Source organism: Strix uralensis, chromosome Z, assembly GCF_047716275.1.
Source record: "Strix uralensis isolate ZFMK-TIS-50842 chromosome Z, bStrUra1, whole genome shotgun sequence".
In the NCBI taxonomy this organism is placed as follows: domain Eukaryota; kingdom Metazoa; phylum Chordata; class Aves; order Strigiformes; family Strigidae; genus Strix; species Strix uralensis.
The window spans coordinates 71,602,431-71,621,134 of NC_134012.1; the positions used below are offsets into that span (position 1 = coordinate 71,602,431).

Below are 18,704 nucleotides of genomic sequence, written 5' to 3' on the forward strand. Positions count from 1 at the left end.
TGGGAAATCCATTTTCTACAAGAACTTCGTATCAACTATCTTAAATCAAATGCCAATTACATCAGTAGTGTTCTACCTGGTTTCTGTGTTTCTTGCGCAGTTTTCACTGATCCCCACATGAGAGCTTGCCTTCTCAGTTGCCAAAGCAAAGATCCTCTAAGATGCAGTTAGTAATATTGGCTCTGGCATTCTTCAAAAGGATACAGAGATGGGAGTACTGCTTCCTACAAAGGCTTGTCTAGAAGCCTGATTGTGAGGAAAATAAATGATTTTAACAATATTTAGAAATAGATGAACAGGGTACATTCACTGTAAGAAAAGTATTCAGTGATGTTGCAGTTTGCCTGAATGCATAGTTATTTGACTGAGTCTGCGAATGTTCCGCTGAGCTACTTTAAAAACACAAGAAGGCTTTTAAAAACCTTTAGCAAAAGGAGACACATCAGCATTCAAGAAGTTGTAGTTAGATACAATTACCTCAATTTTTAGGAATCTCCACTGTTGGTCGATTCTGTTTCCACTGCCTTTGCTTACATCTAGCTCCACAGAAATAAATACCTTTATTTCATTCCCTTTTGGCATAAACTGTATGCCCTGCCTCAAAAGAAAACATTCTATATATTTTATTTACTAAATACCTGCCCATTTCCTGTTATAAGTACCTAAGGCCCTCCTTAGGCTCTGATCTTCCAATATTACATGGTGGCAACTACTGCCAATTTACCCATGCAAGAGACCTTGCTCAGCACATTTATGTGCCTGTAATTGTTTTAGCATGCTGCCTTCTGCGATCTGCAGAAAATGGGCAGACAACTTGGTTGTTTCTACCTTCCATGTTTGGAAGTAGGATTTTAAGAAGTCCCTTGAGTAATTGGCTCACATACGCCAGGCGCTTGCCCGCTATATCAATCCAATGCAGTTGTGGCTATTTTCAAGATGTGAGAGTATATGCACAAATAAATGGGGTCGACATGAATGCAAAGACAAAATCTGTCCAGTGCTTTGAAGCACAAGTGACACAGGTACATTTTTTAATAACATGTGTTGGAACCACGTAACAAGTGCCATGTAAGCAAACTTGCAAGCATTCCCAAGTAGACTGAGTTTAGTAAGAATAATTTCTGAAGAGAAAAAGTAAACAATCTAAGGAAACAGCTGCCTGCGAAACATACTGAGCAGGCGTGGTGCCAGAAAGGGAACATGCTGTGTGTGCTGCCTGCTTATTAATAATACATAACAATGAGGGACTTTTCTTCAGCAGTACCAGTGTTAAAAGAAGAGCAAAAAGTCATTACAAAAAGTTAAAAATCAAGACTGAAAACACGAGTGTGATCAATAGATAACATAATAATCAGTAAAATTCTGCCATTAATAAAAAGCACATATGTGAAAATTAGAAGAGACAAAAACTCCTGGCAGGTTTAGTGAAATTGAAACAACCTTTATAAACCAACTTAGAGAAGAGGTAGCTAATGGATCTCATTCTCAGATACCAACAGTCACTTTATAGAGACAATTAATTTCCAACTTGCAAGAAAGACAAGTGATTTAGCTTGAAAAGCCAAAATTTGGTGCTCCATTTTTTCCCTAAAACGTGCTCCCTTTTCACTTTAGTTATACACTGCCACTGATGTGTTCATCCAGGAAAAACAAACTATTTGTTACACCTTATCTACATGCACAATGTAAGAAAATCAAAGCAACTTAGAATTCCTAGGTGAGATTCCTTCTTGTCCTTATTCCTGCTTCATTGTACATACTGTGTAGACCTTTTCACTGTTACCTGTAAAGTCGCATATTAGTATAAATACACATGCAATTATTTTTCTGTCTCATTTGAAATGATCTATTAATATTTTTAGTAATACTAGATGCCTAACTGAACAAGTACTTTCACACTCCTTCATTTTTAAATACCTAATTTAGATCTTAAATTTAGAGGCCACACTCCTCCATTATACTTAATTAAGAGTCAGATTGTTCCTCTAGAAAGTGAATCATGGCAGGTGCCCTGCACTGAATCATGTTGAATAATGTTCTGAAGAAACTTCCCTCCACTAACCATGTAGGCAGTCTCCCAATTTCTGCACCTACACACTGTGCTAAGTTGAAACAGTACTGCACCAAAAACACAGAAAAAGGACCCCCCCACACCTCAAATCCCCCTCCCTTCAAACTAGGTTTTAAAACAAAAGCTGTGAGCAAAGCTAAAATAGGTGCTGCACATTTTCCTTTCCAGTCTCAGCCCTGTATATTGTGAGAACCTGCAGCCTGATGTGAATGGGCTTTCCAGGGTAATTCCAAATGTAAAATTAATTAGAGTGAAGGACCTTCAAGCTTTTTCCCTTGGATTAGATTATGATTGAGTGACCATATTAAAAGTAACAGCTGAGTGCAGAGAATTGCTGAGCTATTCTCCACCTACACTGGTTCTATTTTCATTCATGCTAACATTGCTTCTTTGGGTATAAGGGAGGCTGAGTCAAGATTTATACAGTTGTGCTAAATCAATTTATTTTACCCATCACCCAGTATCAATATTTGGATTTCTGTGTGCAGCAGCAATCAGGTTACCAAGCAATGTCACATGTTTTTTAGGTAGTTACTTAACAGTGCTGTTCCAGTTGCCCCATTTTTTTCTTCTTGTTAGGATATATTTTTAAATAATAATCTGCATGTCAATATACTTTCCCTCTGTAACTAAATGTGCTTTCCATGTACGACTGACTTTAAAGCTGTGTTGTTAGAACTAAACCACAGTGAAAAAAACAGGGAGCAAGAGAATATGGAAAACTCTGCTTTCATCCAACAGTCCTGATTCATGCTTGAACATCAGTGCAATGGAACTGAATATACAGTACTATAAAATGCACTGCAGTATTAAAGTACCAAAATAAAACACATTTAGGAGTATCATGTGGTTCTATGCATGGTACTCACGCTCTTTAAGAGAGACACAGTTCAAAGAACAAAATGACCCACTGTAGCAGGCATCTTTATGACTCTTGTTGCCAAAATTTTAAAATTTGATTTTAAAAAAAAACATTACTCTCTAGACTGCAAAAAATCTTCAGGAGCTTTGTTATGTTACAAAGATAGCTATCTTACCAATCTTCACAACCATTCTGTTTTCAAAAATCACTAAAAAGGTCATTGGAAATAAAACTTTTTATCTAGGTGTAAACATGCCCTAGCAGTGCAGATGTGGGAAACTGCAGAAAAAGTGAATAGAAATTAAATTTTGTTTTCAGTTCTTATGCTAAGAAAGTAAAATCAAACAGTGATGGTGTAAAAGAAAAGTGTACTTCTAAAACTCATCCAGCTTTAACCATGATTGTGGATGTTTGTACAACAGATAGGAGGGTTGATTCCATATGCTGACCTCTGCTCAGGAAAGTGTTTGCTAGTCTTTGAGTCTGGGAACCATTGCAAATGACAACACTTTAGCCTTCAGGCTAAAGGCAACATTATGGTACTGTAGTGAATCTAGTTCTGCTTCTAATGCCTTTTTACCTCATTCTATGTCTTTTAGAATAGTGCCGTCCCTCTGTTTCTATTGAAATATGTGGGCATGATCTTTCAAAATTTGTTCTCATTAAATAAAATGTTCTTCAGCTGTGAACAAAACTTCCAGGATGGACATTCTTTATCCCTTTCTGCTGGAAAAGTCTTTAGCATACTGCAGGCACTGCTGGAACAGCCTGTTAATCACAAGCTATAGTCTTGTTTAAATAGTAAAACATAATAAATGCAAGGTGATAGTCTGCCTGTTCCTTCCCTCCCCATTTGCCCTTCATGGTGCTCTTCATGAACAAACAGGGCATTATTTTTAGACTTTAATTTCTCCAGAAGGAAGGCAGTGGAAGAGCTGCTGAGCAACTGCAGGGAGAGGAATGCAGTAGCTAGTTCTCCCAAATGACAACCAAAATGGCTCCACCTGAGCCTTTGTTCAGAAGCAGTACAGCTCTATCCCTCTGATTAAGTAACACTGAGTTTTGAAAACGATAGTGGTGGCTCAAAGGCATGTTTTCAATTCTCAAGGCCTAATTCTTTGAAGCAGATAAACTTCACAGTTTTAGGAGCCTCATTACTGTTACTGGATTAACTGCAGCTATAGCATCCTTTCCCAAGTCCTGTGGTAAGGAATCAAGTGAACTTCTTTACTTGTATCCAGTATACATACATATACTCTGGCCCAACTAAAGGTTATGGTATTGACACATGGATTGATGAAATTGTACCATCCTTTTGAAACAGGTCATACTGGTTCTGTAATATGTGAATTTGCAACTAAAGATGGCAACTACCTCCCACCTCAACCCTTACTGCTTATACAGTTTGACTTGCTTCATGCCGGTACACCTGTCAGTGTGGATGGAGAGCAAGCAGACACCACAGCTGTATTCTTACACAACTAAACCCAGCTCGGAATACCAAACTGTGTTAGTTTCATCCTTACTTTTGCAAAGCAACAGTAAATCTGAGTGCTCAAAAAGAGGACAGTGGATGTAGAGGGGGGGAAGCAATGCAAGCAGCTTTTTATCCTAGTGCGCAGAACCAGGTGTTACCTGGTTTACATTACTCTCTGTAGCTACTTGATGTCAGTGCTTATGCCACCACCGGGCCTGGGCACGGTTGTGATACTGGAAAAGACGCAAGAGCAGAGGAGTTCATGTGCATTTCTTCTGGTACCACCTCACACAATGCAACAAAGTCTGAGCATGTTGCCTTTAAGATGGGACCTAGATGCGTTCACCACAAATAAAAGTGCTGTGTGACTTCCACCAAGAATTCTCAATAGAGCTAAACAGCAGCTTGTACCAACAAGAAACCTTTGCACGCACCGCTGTATTTCAAGCTGTGTGTGAAAAATTCCAGCTCTCTTCTGGCTAACGAGCCTTTTCTCATCACCGGCCGCAGCCAGCGCTGGGGCCGGCCCGCCTCGTGCCGCCCCTTCCCCGCCGGCTCCCGCGGCCCAGCCTGCGGCCGGCCACGGCGCGGGCTCCGGGCGGCCGCTGGGCGCGCGGGCCGCTCGCAGGTTCCTCGCGCCTCGGCGGCGGCGGGGGGGGGGAGGGGGCCAGCGGCGCCCCGTGCGTGCCGCAGCCGGTCACGTGGGCGGCGGGGCCGGGACCGGCGGTCGCGAGAGGCTGAGGCGGCGCTGGCGGCGCAGGCAGCAGCATGGCGGCGGCGCTGGGCGGCCTGGGCCTCCTGCAGGGCCGAGTCAGGCTGGCAGTCGCAGCCGCCGCCACCTCCTCCCTCGGCCGGCCCAGCCACCGGCCGCCGGTGCGGGGAGGCGCCGCCGCCGCTCTCCCCTCGGCCGGGAGGAGCTACGGTTCCGAGGCGAAGGAAGAGGAGGAGCTGCGGGTCCGGTACCTGGATGACGAGCACAAAGGTAACGAGGGGAAGCAGCAGCGGCGGGGCGGCCCGGCCGCGCTGCTCCGGCAGCGCCCGGGCCAGGGTGACCCCTGCGTGCCGCCGCGGCACTGTGGGGCGGCCGCCACGGCGGGGCAGGGCGGGGGAGGTCCCGGGGGGAGCTACCCGGCAGCGAGGGGCGGGAAGAGAGCGGCGGCTCCTCCTCCTCCTCGGCGCCTCGGCCGGTGGCCCAGTCGTACGGCGCTGGGAACCGGGCAGTAGCTGAGCTGGCTTAGGTTGAGCTCTCTTGGCTCTTCTCTTCAGACCACCGCCCTGTACGTACAGTATGTGCAAGCTACACCTTTCTGAGTTGGCATCCGGTGGCCGCTTTAATGGGAGAAAATGAAGTTTGGCCGGAAATTGCTATGATCGTGCTGCTTCCCACACCTGTTAACGTGCCTGTGTGCAGGGACAGACAAGGATCCAGAAGTTGTATCAATGTTTTCTGTTCTGGGAAGCGTGACTTCAGCACTCTCGCTCATCTCATGCTTTCCTACTAACCATCTCACCCTACTCCTTGCTTTTAGTGCTGTCAACTCTTGCTGACCTGTTCTGCTCAGCTCTACCCAGAGTCTTTTTTTTTTAACCCACCTCGTTAAGCAGAGAAAGAAAATCTGTGCTCCAGAGTGATCTGGAGCCAGTGCATCACAACATGGAAACTTTGTACTTCCTCTTGTGGTTTGGTGCTCACCAGGTTTTGGAGGTGTTTTTCCTTTGGAGGTGTTTCACTTCCTTTGGTGTTTGTCACTTCCTTCCCATTTGGGTGCAGCAGGGCTAGGAATAGTTGAGATACAGTAAGTGCAAGCTTTGTTCTTGAGGACTTATTTTTAGACCAATGATGCTGTACTTATTTTTATGAAGAGGGCCATAGTGTGGACCTCTCTTCATCTGCAGCACATGAATCTCTTTATGTGGATAGCATATCTTGGAATAACCATATGTTGAGATGCACAGTTCAGTTTCCATCTTTCAGCATGTTAACTCAGTTACTTCAGATGCTCCAAATTCAGGCAAATGCCTGTGAGTTGAGTATGCCTATATGTAGATTTGTATACATATATGGAGACGTAACTTTAAAACTTCAAATTTCAGCCTAAGACTTAGAAGATGATTCTTTTTCAAAGGAAAACTAAGGTTCTGCTTTCACCTGAGGTCAGTTTTTTCTGTCACTGTTAAGGGACAGTAAAGCTGATGATGTAATCTGATCCTGAAATCCACTTATGTCTTAGTGATTGTTTTGTTCCCAACTCTTTCCAGTTCCTTTAAGATGTACTTCTTTAGTGCTGTTTTCTCAACCAGCTGTGGAACTTGGAATTAGTTTTAAACATTTATTTTAATTTTTTAAGGTTATTTTAAATTGAGGAAGAGGCAAGTCAGGAGCAAAGAAGAGTTTGGCAGAGTGGTTTTGTTTGTTCTGTGCTTTTCCGATAAGTGGTAGAAAATACTTGAATACTACCCAAGATCATGATTTTTGTTTCTGCTATTATACAACAAGCTATAGAATTAGGGTACTGTGTTTCAGCTGTTGAATCAGCTAGGAATCATTGCTTTTGTAATGTTACGAAGGTGTTTCGTGCTGTGTATCTATTGTTCATTGCTGAGTGCTTTTGATGCACATACTATAAGTTTGATTGTGCAGAGAATTGAAGGAGGTTTTTGAAGAAAAGGTGCAGAGATAGCTAAAGTTTTGCATGTCAATAGCCCATCTGTTTTTGGTTTTTTTCTGTTGAAAAAAATATTTTTGAAGTTGATTTTTCTTCTCAGAATATACGTCTTTGTTAAATGTGGCATTAAAAAAGCCCGAAAACATGGAGATGGCATTTGGAATGTTAAATCAACTGTGGCTATCATAAGGAAGGATTCAATCAATGTATTTTTAATTAATGAATTCTTTTCAGGCGAAGGGATTTTCTTTGGCTTTGCCCTTCAGAAGGACATAGAAACAAATACTGTTTGTTAATAAAGGATAAGAACAAGGGTCTAGAAGTAAGCCAGAAGGAGACATAAGCTTGATATGCCTCCTTCAGCAGCACAAAGAGCAGACCATGTTTCTGTGAAAGAAATGTGTCTGTGTTTCCTCCCTGTGCTCCTAGTGCACACCTTCCTCCTCGCCTTGTATGTCAAATTCATTTTTACCTGCTTACAACATGTAATACCACCGCTGCATTAGGACACTGACTCCATATAAGTCCCTCTGGTCTTTCTTGCTCTTCTCTACCCTACCATTCTTTTTTACACCAGTTCATGTTCTAGACTTTCCCAAGTGAGACTCTGGTGCTCCTGCCTCATCACATTCTTCTATTACATACTTCATGACTACACAGGGACAGACGCTGTCCCTCTGGCTACCTTTTATGGCACTCACATACTCATTTGTGCTGTGGTTATGTTCTTGTCCATGCCTAGTCTTTCCGTGCTACTTGGAGAAGGATCTGTTGTCTAGGGGCTTTTACAGCTGAGGATGCAGGGGAGGCGTGAAGACTGACAGTAACTGCGTCACGTGGAGGCACATACCTTGTAGCTCTAGAAAAATCTTTCCCTGCAGGCAAAGTAGCAAACTGTCCTGCCTCATAACACTTTTACATGATTCGTATACCACAGGTTTTGGGACGTTGTTAAACATAGACTGAAATGAGTATATTTGAAAGGGCTGGTTACTGAAATTTTAACTCAAGGTTTGGAGCTTCCAAATTTGAACTGAACTAGAATACAGAAGATGTGAGATTTTTGAAAACTGTGATTGTAAAATGCGTGTGAATTCCGAACATGTTGCAACTTGTGAAAATTTTAGTACTACTTTTCTATGAGTATAGGTGAATGTCAGTGCATTAGTATTTCTTAATTAAATACGTATCTTTTACTTTATTTCAGATTCTGTTTGATTATCACTAGGGCTGAAATATATTACAACTATTGACATTTCAGAATTTTCAGCCACATTGCATTAGTGATCCCATAACAGATTTTAATGACCTTAGCTCTTTAAGTTATAGACGGAATTAGGAGAAATATCTCTGTAGTCTTGACTCAAGTGTTGCAGTGTCACTGGAATGCGATCTAAATATTTGTAAAATTTAGATTTTACACTAGAATGACTCTTTGTGTTTATATTTTCCACCTGGTTTTAGTTCAGTTAGAGTATGTAAGACAGCTTTTTGTCCTCATTGGTTAGAAATTTAACATATATGGAATGAGTAGAACAAATATGGTCTCAGTTGAAGTTGATAAGTTGGAAAAACTTTCCCTTCTTTTGCTCTTTTTAAATAAAGCAGGGCTGAGCAGATGAGATCTACTAGATCTCGACTTTAGAGGTAAAGAAGGTGCAGATATGGAATTTTGAAAAGTGTTTTGGTGTTTTTTAAAAATCCTGCTTAGGACTCATCTGTGTGATTTTTCACTTAAATACTTCTTGATAAGGCGATCAATGGAAACCACTAGAACTGTGCATGATACACTCACCATAGATTCTTGTTTTGCTTAAAAAACTACTCTAGAATAATAAGACATCTAAGCCAACTTTATCTGAGTAGTTAAGTGAGACAAGCCTAAAAATAGCTCTCTAATCCTCCTTGTATTTTTAAGTGCATAATTCAGATACTTTTTTTCTATTTAGTTATGAAATAGTACATCTGGATAGATAATTTGTGTGAGTGTGTATACTTAATACACATAAATGTATTTCCATAAGTACTTTTTATGCAGATGTAGTGAATATTTCTAACTCGGACAAAATTACTAATATGAGTGTAAAGACAAGACTTATTTGTAAATAGCTGCTTACATGTGCTTCTGCCATTGAGGATGAGTATTTTTCTAAAACTAAAAAGTACAAGATAAAACAGATAAAAATCGTTATTTAAAGTAAGATTTCCTGTGGGCTGATATAAACTGTAGTTATACCATGATCTAATCACTTTGCTTAAATTGGTCCACCCTGTTTTGTACACTGTAGAAGGAAATATGATCTTCTCTCTCAGCAGTTTTAACTAATGATAGCATCATATATTTTTGCTATCACTCTTAAAATACAAGAACCTTTCAATAAATGCAAATCTCGAATTTAGTGTACACTGAAATGAGGATGTTTCTGGGAATTTACAGGTATTTTGAAGCTATCTTTCATATATGTATGTATATTTATCTTAATGAAAGACATTTTTTGGTTTTATTGTATATGACTTTCATATAGTCCCTTAAACGTCAAGAATTATATCACAGGCAGCTTTCTGCTTTGACAAAGGTAACTTATAAGCAGGGAACATATTGTACGTTTGCATACACTTTTCATTGGATGGTTGACTAGGCAAGCAGGGATATGCTTATATTAGACAGCATTGGGAGTCACCCTTGTCCCTTGGAGAGCTTAGCTAATAGGGTGAAAGTTAGTTTTTAATATGTGGATGTAATTTTTAATAGATGCATGTTATTTGCTGAAGAGTGTTCTGAAATAACAAGGAGATGACTCCCAGGAAAAACTATGAAATGAATGCTTATTGCCTTTTAGTATATCTCCCATTTCTTTGACACCATACAGATACTGGAATTTTATTATTATTATTATTTCTACTGATATTTGCTGATGAATGTGATGATGACTTTTTAAGTTATTTTTTTTCTTTAACAGATAGATTTTTCCAAATAATTAAAAAAAAAAGATTTTGGAAAGCACACCTATATGTGGGTGCTTTAGGAAGAATGAACGATGGTTAAATTAAACATAAAAATAATCAGGTTTTCTGTATGAATAACAATATTTATCAGAATGATTACCTGTATGGCAGTATTGTCTCAACATTTTGCCTTTTTCTTAACGTCTTCTTTCTTTATAATTGGGTTGGTGGGGCTCTGCAGTGTTATATGGAGCCTGATTATTCCTTTTTGCCCTTGTCAGGGAAATTTATCCCATCTAAAATGGATATACCCATGGGGCCAGGAGTTTAAATCTTGTTGAATGAGCCAAACAGAGAAGACTTGCCTTAAACATTTTTAGCCAGGAGATTCTTGGGGTGGGCTGGGAGAAGGCTTAAACTCTCAGCTGGACCTCAAGAAGTCTATTCTTTAATTTCTGTTTTGTGACTTTGAGCAGGTACTTAATCTGTCTCTGGTTTGGTCACTGATCAATAATACATTTGGAAAACTTCCCAAATCTTACTGCAGTATTAAAAAAACCTAAGAATTTGTTTTAAGGATGCCCAGGTACTATAGTAATGACGTATTAGAACAAAACTGACTCAAACCAGAATTCAAAGAATGCCTTTTTGTATACATCACTGCAATATATAGTTTTCTCTTGTAAACCTTTTATGTTTTTCCTGTTGCAGTTCTTGCTTCTTCTTTTTTATCTTTTTTTTTTTTTTTTTTTTCTTTTTCTCCTATTTAAGAAATAGAACAGCTGTGTGGGTGTCATCTCTATTTATCTCTTTATTTTTCTGGAGAGCGAGGCAGAAGTGGTAGATTTGTGACTTGATATGACACTGCTAAGAAGAGTCAACTTGTATGATTTGTCTTCAAGGATCATCCCTTCATAGGAAAAAATATTAAATGTGCTTCAATGTTAATTGGAAATTCGTTCTGAATACACTAATATTGGTGATGGAGCAACAATTGTTGCGGTTTGATGGGGAGAAATAAAATACAAGTGTATTTAAAAAGTGTCATTGTCATTGGAAAATAGCATGCTTCTGAAAAGGACTTTATTTTCCTAACTGAAGAACAGTTTGGGATGATAGCTTCTGTAGTTTATTCAAATGCCAGATTTGCAGTGTGCCTGAGAGTTTAAAGTAAAAGCCAGGTCAAGTGTCTCTTTGTTGCTTTAATGTGTGGTGAATGTGGAGTATTTGAATTTGGAGTAATCCTCCTGAAGAGTAAGTTGTGATGGTAGAATAAAAGTGCTATAGTACTACTCTGCTTTGCTTAGCAAAACATAAACAGATTCCTGTGTAAGTGCTGAATAAGGACCCTTGCAGGAGGTCCTAGATGCATGCCTCCAACCATGGGGATGAACAGGTGGGAATTCAGGTTTACAGAACAAGGAAGTGAAGATTATTTAGGTTAGCCAGGCTCCTCTCCCCTTTTAGGAGGTATGTATACATAGCAATTGATTGTACCCTGGGAGCAAGCAAGAGGCACATGTACTCTTATTACTTGGGTTTAAACATTTTTATTTCAATCTTGAGAGTGGTAGCTGGTCAATGGAGCACTTTTGTTTCAAATTGGTAGCTGCAGAAGGAGCAGGAGCTGTCTTAAATCTCATTGTGTGTGCATGCGCGTGCATGTACATGCAGGAGAAAGAAGAGGAAAGGGCGTGGGGTCAAGCACTGATGGGTCAGTACTTTGGGAGGACAGGTTTCCCTGAAATAAAAGAAGTAGTATGTGCTGAGATGACAAGACAGACACCCTGTGGAGGTTACGGGAGCCAGATTACATATAGATTATATGTGCAAAGCTGAGTGGTGAAGTAGTAAATACTCAGGCAAATACTGAGTTTCTGGAATTTCTTTTTTTCATCATGTAGATTGATGGCAATACTGTGGGCGTTTTTGTTTGAGATCAAGAACTCCCTTTTTGTCTTTCATTCCTGATCCCTGTTCTTCTACTCCTTTGTCTTTCTCCCCTTAGCCCTGCATTCTCCAAGTGAAAAAAAGCCCTTACTGATAAGGCCTTACCAGGGCTGGATCAATTTAATAGGACTGTGTGCTGATGTTTAGAATTTAGGGAATTGTGGTGTGTTTAGGAAGTAATTGTCTAAAAGATTATAGGCTTGGTAAATTTAGACATTTCCAAGATAAATTGTTCAGAATTTTCCTGTTTGATAATCATGCCTGTTAAGCTGAGGGGGGTCGAATAAGGAGAAACAATTCGTGCTTCTGCTACAATGTTCAAACAAATGCACATACAATCAGTCAGTGAGACAACCTATCTCTAACTGTTCTAAGGGAGCTGTGAATGTATGATTGGAGCTGTGTACCAAGCATTGAGTGCAGTTTTTGTGTCTTCGGGGATAATTTTTATATGATTTTTTCTTTTTAAACAAACGTTCAGGTTTCCTGTGGGTAGCTTTCTTTCTGTGTTTGTAACTTCCTTTTACCTGTATCGGAGTTGCTAGTCTTAGCTATGGTAGCACTTCTGGCTTTAAGAAGTCTCTGAAGGCAGGCTGTCTAAATATGGAAACATGTTTTACAATTAAATATTATTTTTCCTGATTGCATGTCAGCACTTCACACACAAACATGAAATTTGTGCATGCAGTTGTGTAATTATACATGCAACTTTTGTAAGCACTATTTCCATGTGAAGGTGTTAAGGCTATATTTTTTTCTTAAAAAAAATGTTATTTCTGTTGAACATGGAATGTTTAACATTGGAAAATGTAACTCAATTTATTTTGTTTCAAAAACTCAGTAGTTAAGTGATTACACTAGCATTTTTTTTGCAGTACTCAGTGATACTTTTTCTATAATTTCAAAATAATAATTTATGTAGATAATATGTATTTTACTACATTGTAACAATGATACAATTTTTATTCCCCTCCAGGAATTGTGGTGCTTGGATTAAACAGATCTCATGCCAAGAATGCACTTAATAAAAATCTTCTAAAAATGGTAAGTGAAAATAATAGTTTTTAGTATAAAGGTAAAGTATTGGAATTAAGGACTTTAAAAAGTGTTTGGTTATTCCCCTTCCTCCTTTTCTCTGTAGATGTCAAAAGCTGTGGATGCTTTGAAATCTGATAAGAAAGTACGAACTGTTATATTCCGGAGTGAAGTCCCAGGAATATTCTGTGCTGGTATGCAAACTTAATTTTCCTGAGAAGCTGGAAATCTGTATCTCATATTGCACAAAAAAAGCCCGGATTCCAAGGAAACATGTCTTCTGTATATATTCATCTCAGTAGCGAACAAAACATTTTTTCATGATTTTCTTCAATTACTAACAAGAATCGAATATTGGTTTTGTACTTTCTGTGTCATAAAGTATTTCAAAATATGTAATAGATTATTCATTGTGGTGGAAAATTATTTAATTGAGCTCCTAGAAAGTCTTGAATGTACTCCAGAATGAAGACCAAATATGCTAGAGGCCATATAAAGAGGCTGTGTAGAAAGCGGTATCAAAACAATATTTTAAACACATTAAAAATAAATTTTAATTAAAGAAATGTACATAAAATTAATTATGAACATGACTGTTGCTGCAGGCTTAATGTATTCTCAAATTAAAAAACCAAACCAAAACAAAAAGCACACACGACCCCACGTATAAAGCAGTACATGTGTCTTGCCAAAGTGCTCAGGAAAATAGAAGCTCTCAACTGTCAAACACTAGGAAACAGATTTTGTCAACACATCAAAATCAATTGAAACAACTGTGCCTTGTGGCTATCAAGTGAATAATCGTCTTATTTTCAGATGGTCCATCCAGTTCTTACTTTGTTCAAATTTAATTTAAATCTGTTTGAAACTGAAAACAGAAGTTTCTTCTTTTTAATATACAAATAGAACTGTCAGGAAAGAGGAGGAGATCACTTCTAAAATCTTTCTTTTCTGATAATTTATGCAGTCATTAAGCTTGCTAGCCATACATAACATAATTAATTCAGTTTTAAATGCAAAATAGTTTTTCCAGTTTTTATATATGTAGCACATGTAAGTACTTTTAGTTGAGTTTAAAATTATTTTTGGTGCTTTTAAAGTCTGTTTTCATCCACACACCGTTTGTCACTTAGAAGACTTGTGAAAAGAATTGTCTTGAAAAAAAGAGTAATAAATTTATCATTTAGTAATACATATAAATAGGTTAAATATGCATGTATTAACATATTTAATTTAAATGTTATATCTTGTTTTAAAACAAGTTTTAAAGATCAGTCACTATTCAATCTTCAGGGAAAAAAGGTTTAAAAGCTGTGGTTTTTAAACTGGTGAAGAATGCAGCATCAGAGCAACAAATGCAAATGGGGTTTCAAGTTGGGTGCTACATACATTGTATAAAAAGGTGGCCATTAGTTGAGATTTGTTATCAACTCTTTTTTTAAAAAAAAAATTATTTTTTTTTATTTAACATTCATGAATTTTATGGTACTGTTATATAAGAAATATGAGAGCAGAAATACTGATTTTGAGGGAGAGGATCTTAGGTATGCTATTAATACTGTATTTATGAGCTCCAAGTACTTCTCCAGTATGCTTTGTTGGCTGACTTTGCAGGGCTGTTTTGGTATTAAGATTTAACATAGGTATTGTTGCCTGTTTGGGTAAAAAAAAGGCAGCATAAAGTATGTACAGCTGACTGTATACAAGATGTGGGGATGTTTATGTGTGAACATCAGGAAGAGAGATTAGCCCTGAAAAGGGGAGCGTGAAAGACTGTGACTGGTTAGCTATATCCGCGTCTTAAACCAAGAGGTAGAGATAGGGTGTGGACCAGGTGTCCATAATTTAAAAAAAAAAAGCGACGGGTAAAAGGAGGGTCCTAAGAAAGGAAACTCCTGTATTTGAACCAGTGAAATAAAGGATGTTCCAACAGTGGTAACTGAAATTCAGGGTGAACCAGAAGACTTGACGCCGAGTTTGTCAGTTGAAGATGGGCAGAAAGAGCTCAGTGGCTGCATGGGTTGCTTTTGTAGATGACTTTAGGGGGTGTCTGTAAAGAGAATGAAACTAGAGGAAGTATAATGGGACATGGAGAAAACAGGTAATGGCTTAGGGAAGTAGGATGAAGGGAGGAACATACTGGATGTAACGGCATTTTCTGGAGGGGACTTAGCCAGGAAGTTCAGTAGAACAGAAGAAACTTAACAGTTAAAGAACAATGTGTTTCAAGAACACTTGATTTCCTTAAAAAATGCAAGGCTCATCTTGTGAAATGTCACATTTTTTATGCATTATAGTGCAATTCTATTAGGCTAAACTTTGAATGTTTGCTTTATTTTTGTGTATTTCCTCAATTATGTTTTCTTGCTTGCATGTGTGGGAATGTATGTTTTTAAAAATACATTTGTTATGATTTTTTGGACCACCATCTGATGTTTTACAGACCACAGATTGAGAAACTTTGTCCTAGAATGTAATTCCCTTTTATGTGTGGAATGAAATCCAAGATCCTTAAATCTTGCCATTCCTCAGCTATCAACATAAATCTGTGAAAGCCACAAGCCAAGTGTCTTGTTTCCTTCTAAGGGCTAGTCCACAAAACATGACATCCAACTGGTTTTCACAACATGACAGTGCGGATGGTTAAAAAATTTAAACTCTGTTGGTGACTGTTGTGGATTTGAGTATGATTCCAAATTATGGAATTTTCACATGGTGAAATGGGAGTAAAAAAATAAAAAAGAAATTTTATAAAAGAACATAGAAGTATGCCAGCAATTGTATCCTTTCATTTCTGCGTAAAGATTCACTTTGAATCTTCTACTACTGTTTTCTTTGTATCTTCTTTCTTATGCTCTATCCATGGTTGCAGAAAGTTCCTCATTAATGCTCTAGTGCTGATCAAAAGGAACACCTAGAAGTCAAAGAAGAGAATGACTGGAATTAAGGATGCATTATGAGGCCTTCTTGTGCTTCCATCAGAAGTGCTCTGGCTCCGAGTCACTTCTTGGCCTCTTTCTTTCTTTGTCTAAAACCAAGTAAAGAAAATATTGAACTTTCTGGAGTGAACATGTATGACCAGTCCAGGCCTGTGTAAGCCTACCCTGTGTGCCTGCCCAGTTCTGCAACCAAGGCAAGTGAGTCTTTTCAGGAATCTTTTTATTTCTTGGCAGTGTTCCATCCTCAAGGAAGGAATTGTCTGTGCATGGGATAAGGCAGGTGTCCCATGGGTAAAAACTCTGTGATCAAGTAATTAAGAGCTGTGCTGTGTTCACACAAAGGGCTGAATGACATTTACATAGGCAGTTTAAGTAGCTTAATTTTTCATTATTAAAGTAATTTTAACGTATATATATTAGTGATATTGCTCAGGTAGTTTTGTGAGCAGTTTTTCAGGATTTTTCATCTTCAGAAAATTTCTGGAAGTGCATGTATAGTACTGTTGGGAGATAGGGTACTGTAAGGAAGGGCAGAAGGGCTGTCTGCAACTTGTTACAGAACCTTATTTTGGAGTGGCAGTATATTCTGGAGACAATTTTACAGCCTCTTCTGATCTTAACTGTGTGATGTCTGAAAGAAGGTACAAATAAAATACATTGCCCAAGAGCTACCTTTTTGGTTTTCAGATAGTGTTCAATAATGTTTGTGGTCCAAAGAATTGAACAATCTAATATTCCACCTTAAAGCTTTTGTTGCTCAGTTTCCTAGAGCTTTGAATAAAAGGCAAAATAATATTTATAGAACTTATATTTATTACAGAATTTTGCATTTGGAAATGTTGTTTTGGCAAACTGAAGCCTGCTGCGTGAGTCCAGGTCTTCTCCTTTCCTTTTTTCCCCCCCTCTCTCTCCGACTTTTGTCTGTGTGTTTGATGATGTGAAATAGGGGTTACATTATATATTTCCAATTACAATTATAAAATTTGTAATTTTGCAATTACAAATTTGAGATCAGGTAATATTAATTTCTTTTTAAACAGTTTGATTTGTCGATGCTTACTGTAATTAAAGAAACAGACTCCTTTTATATTCTTTTCCTTCCCCCTTTCCACCTGCTGTTCCTTGTACTACTGTTTCCCTTAGGACTGTAATGTTCCCTCAGACTTCTCTCTTTTCGTGTCCTGTCAAGAAGGCAATTCTATGTGTTTTGAAAAAATGTATTCCTCATGTGTTTGTCTCAGGCCGTAACTTATTGGCTCATAGTTCACTGGTTCAGTTTACAGCTCATACTAATAAATTAAACCCTGAGCTACTGTTCCACAGCTCAGAGTAATTACTGGTTTATTTTCCTTCCTCTGCTGCCTGGCCAACCAGGACAGTTGTTTAACTCTGTCCCAAACCAATCAGAGATTGTTTCTTTCCTAAAAGTCCACATGTGAGTTGTGGTCTGTTTCCTTGCATCCATCCACCCTCTGTTGATAGGCAGAAAAATTCTGCCATACCATGTGGGAGGAGAATGACATGCTGTGATTCCCTAGAGGAACAGACCACCTATGGATTTCTTTTTGCATGGGAGAGTTAGAAGGAGAGCTTTCAGGGGCAAGAACCTCTAACTTGAGAATTTTTGGAGACTGTGTTTAAAGTATAATTGTTATGAATGGGCTCTTCAGTATTGCTTCTCCAAAGTGAACTGCACTAATTGAAATAGAGGTTGTGAGATTGATGAGTTATTCACTTTGTATGTGTGCACACAACTAAAGAGAGCTGTGGGGCAATTTTTAGTTGACAGATTTGAAAAAAAATTGTTCTTTGGAGACCTTATTTCAGAAATCTTTGAGACATATCAGATTATGGATAGTTAGTATATTTTTTGTTGTAACCAGCTTTCAAGACAATTTGAAAAATTTGGGTATTGGGAGCTCTTCAAACCTCTTTGACCTAACAGTCATTGCAGCTTGGCCAATAAAGCCCTCTCTTGGAAAGGCAGAATTAATTTTTCTGCCAGCAGAGGTTCATCATTTGGGTCTGTGGTGTGAGTAAAGCCAACACAAATGCTTTTCCTGTTGACATAACTTGTCTACATCAAAATTTTGTTTTCAGCACAGCTGAATTGGTGTGTGGTTCCCAGCTGCCATTTCCAGCTGGTGTAGTTTTTCTGGCAGGAGATTATGAGGTAGACAAGGCTGGCAGAACAGATCCTTGAAGGAAGACTTCTTCGTTTATGAGGTTTTGTGGAGGAGAAGAGGAGTTCCATAATAGTTCTCAAATACTTGAGCTACTCTTATTTTTGTAGAACTAGCAAGAGTAGTAGGGAAGTATTACTGTGGGTGTAGTCTCCTTTTTCCCTCCAGTCTCTGTTAAACAAGCAAGGAGAGAGGATATATGTTCCCAGAGCATGTTTTGGTCCTCAGATTCCAGCTGTTGCACAGGAACTGAGAAGAGAGTTCACGTAATACTCCACTGTTCCCTTCTGAGGATTCAGATCACACATGAAAATATTTCAGTGTCTTCTGAATATTTTTGTTGCTGTACATACGTTTCATTCCCCAAAATAAATGTCTTCAGATGTAGACTGTAGCTAGTTTCTTTCCTCTTTTTTTCATTCCAGACTTCCATGAAGTTCATATTCAGGCTGATGCTAGTTGCTTGTAGACTGCTAGGCTCAATGGCAGTTGCATTTCCCTTAGAGCAACATGAGTTATGTGAAATCTGGCAGGTTGGTCAGCTGTGTGACAGCTATGCGTTGTGAGTGTGTGCA

At 38.7% G+C, this 18,704-nt stretch overlaps 1 protein-coding gene across 2 annotated transcripts in view; it reads left to right on the top strand.

The window, feature by feature from the left end:
• The first annotated feature begins 5,118 nt into the window (after nucleotides 1-5,118).
• The window catches only part of AUH (AU RNA binding methylglutaconyl-CoA hydratase), a 111,935-nt gene continuing 98,349 nt past the window's right edge, over nucleotides 5,119-18,704 (top strand). For both annotated transcript variants that reach the window (XM_074856270.1, XM_074856271.1), the window contains exons 1-3: nucleotides 5,119-5,392; nucleotides 12,949-13,016; nucleotides 13,114-13,201. In XM_074856270.1, the coding sequence (XP_074712371.1) occupies nucleotides 5,179-5,392; nucleotides 12,949-13,016; nucleotides 13,114-13,201 (370 nt within the window). In that variant the 5' untranslated portion in view covers nucleotides 5,119-5,178. The remainder of the gene's footprint in view (nucleotides 5,393-12,948; nucleotides 13,017-13,113; nucleotides 13,202-18,704) is intronic.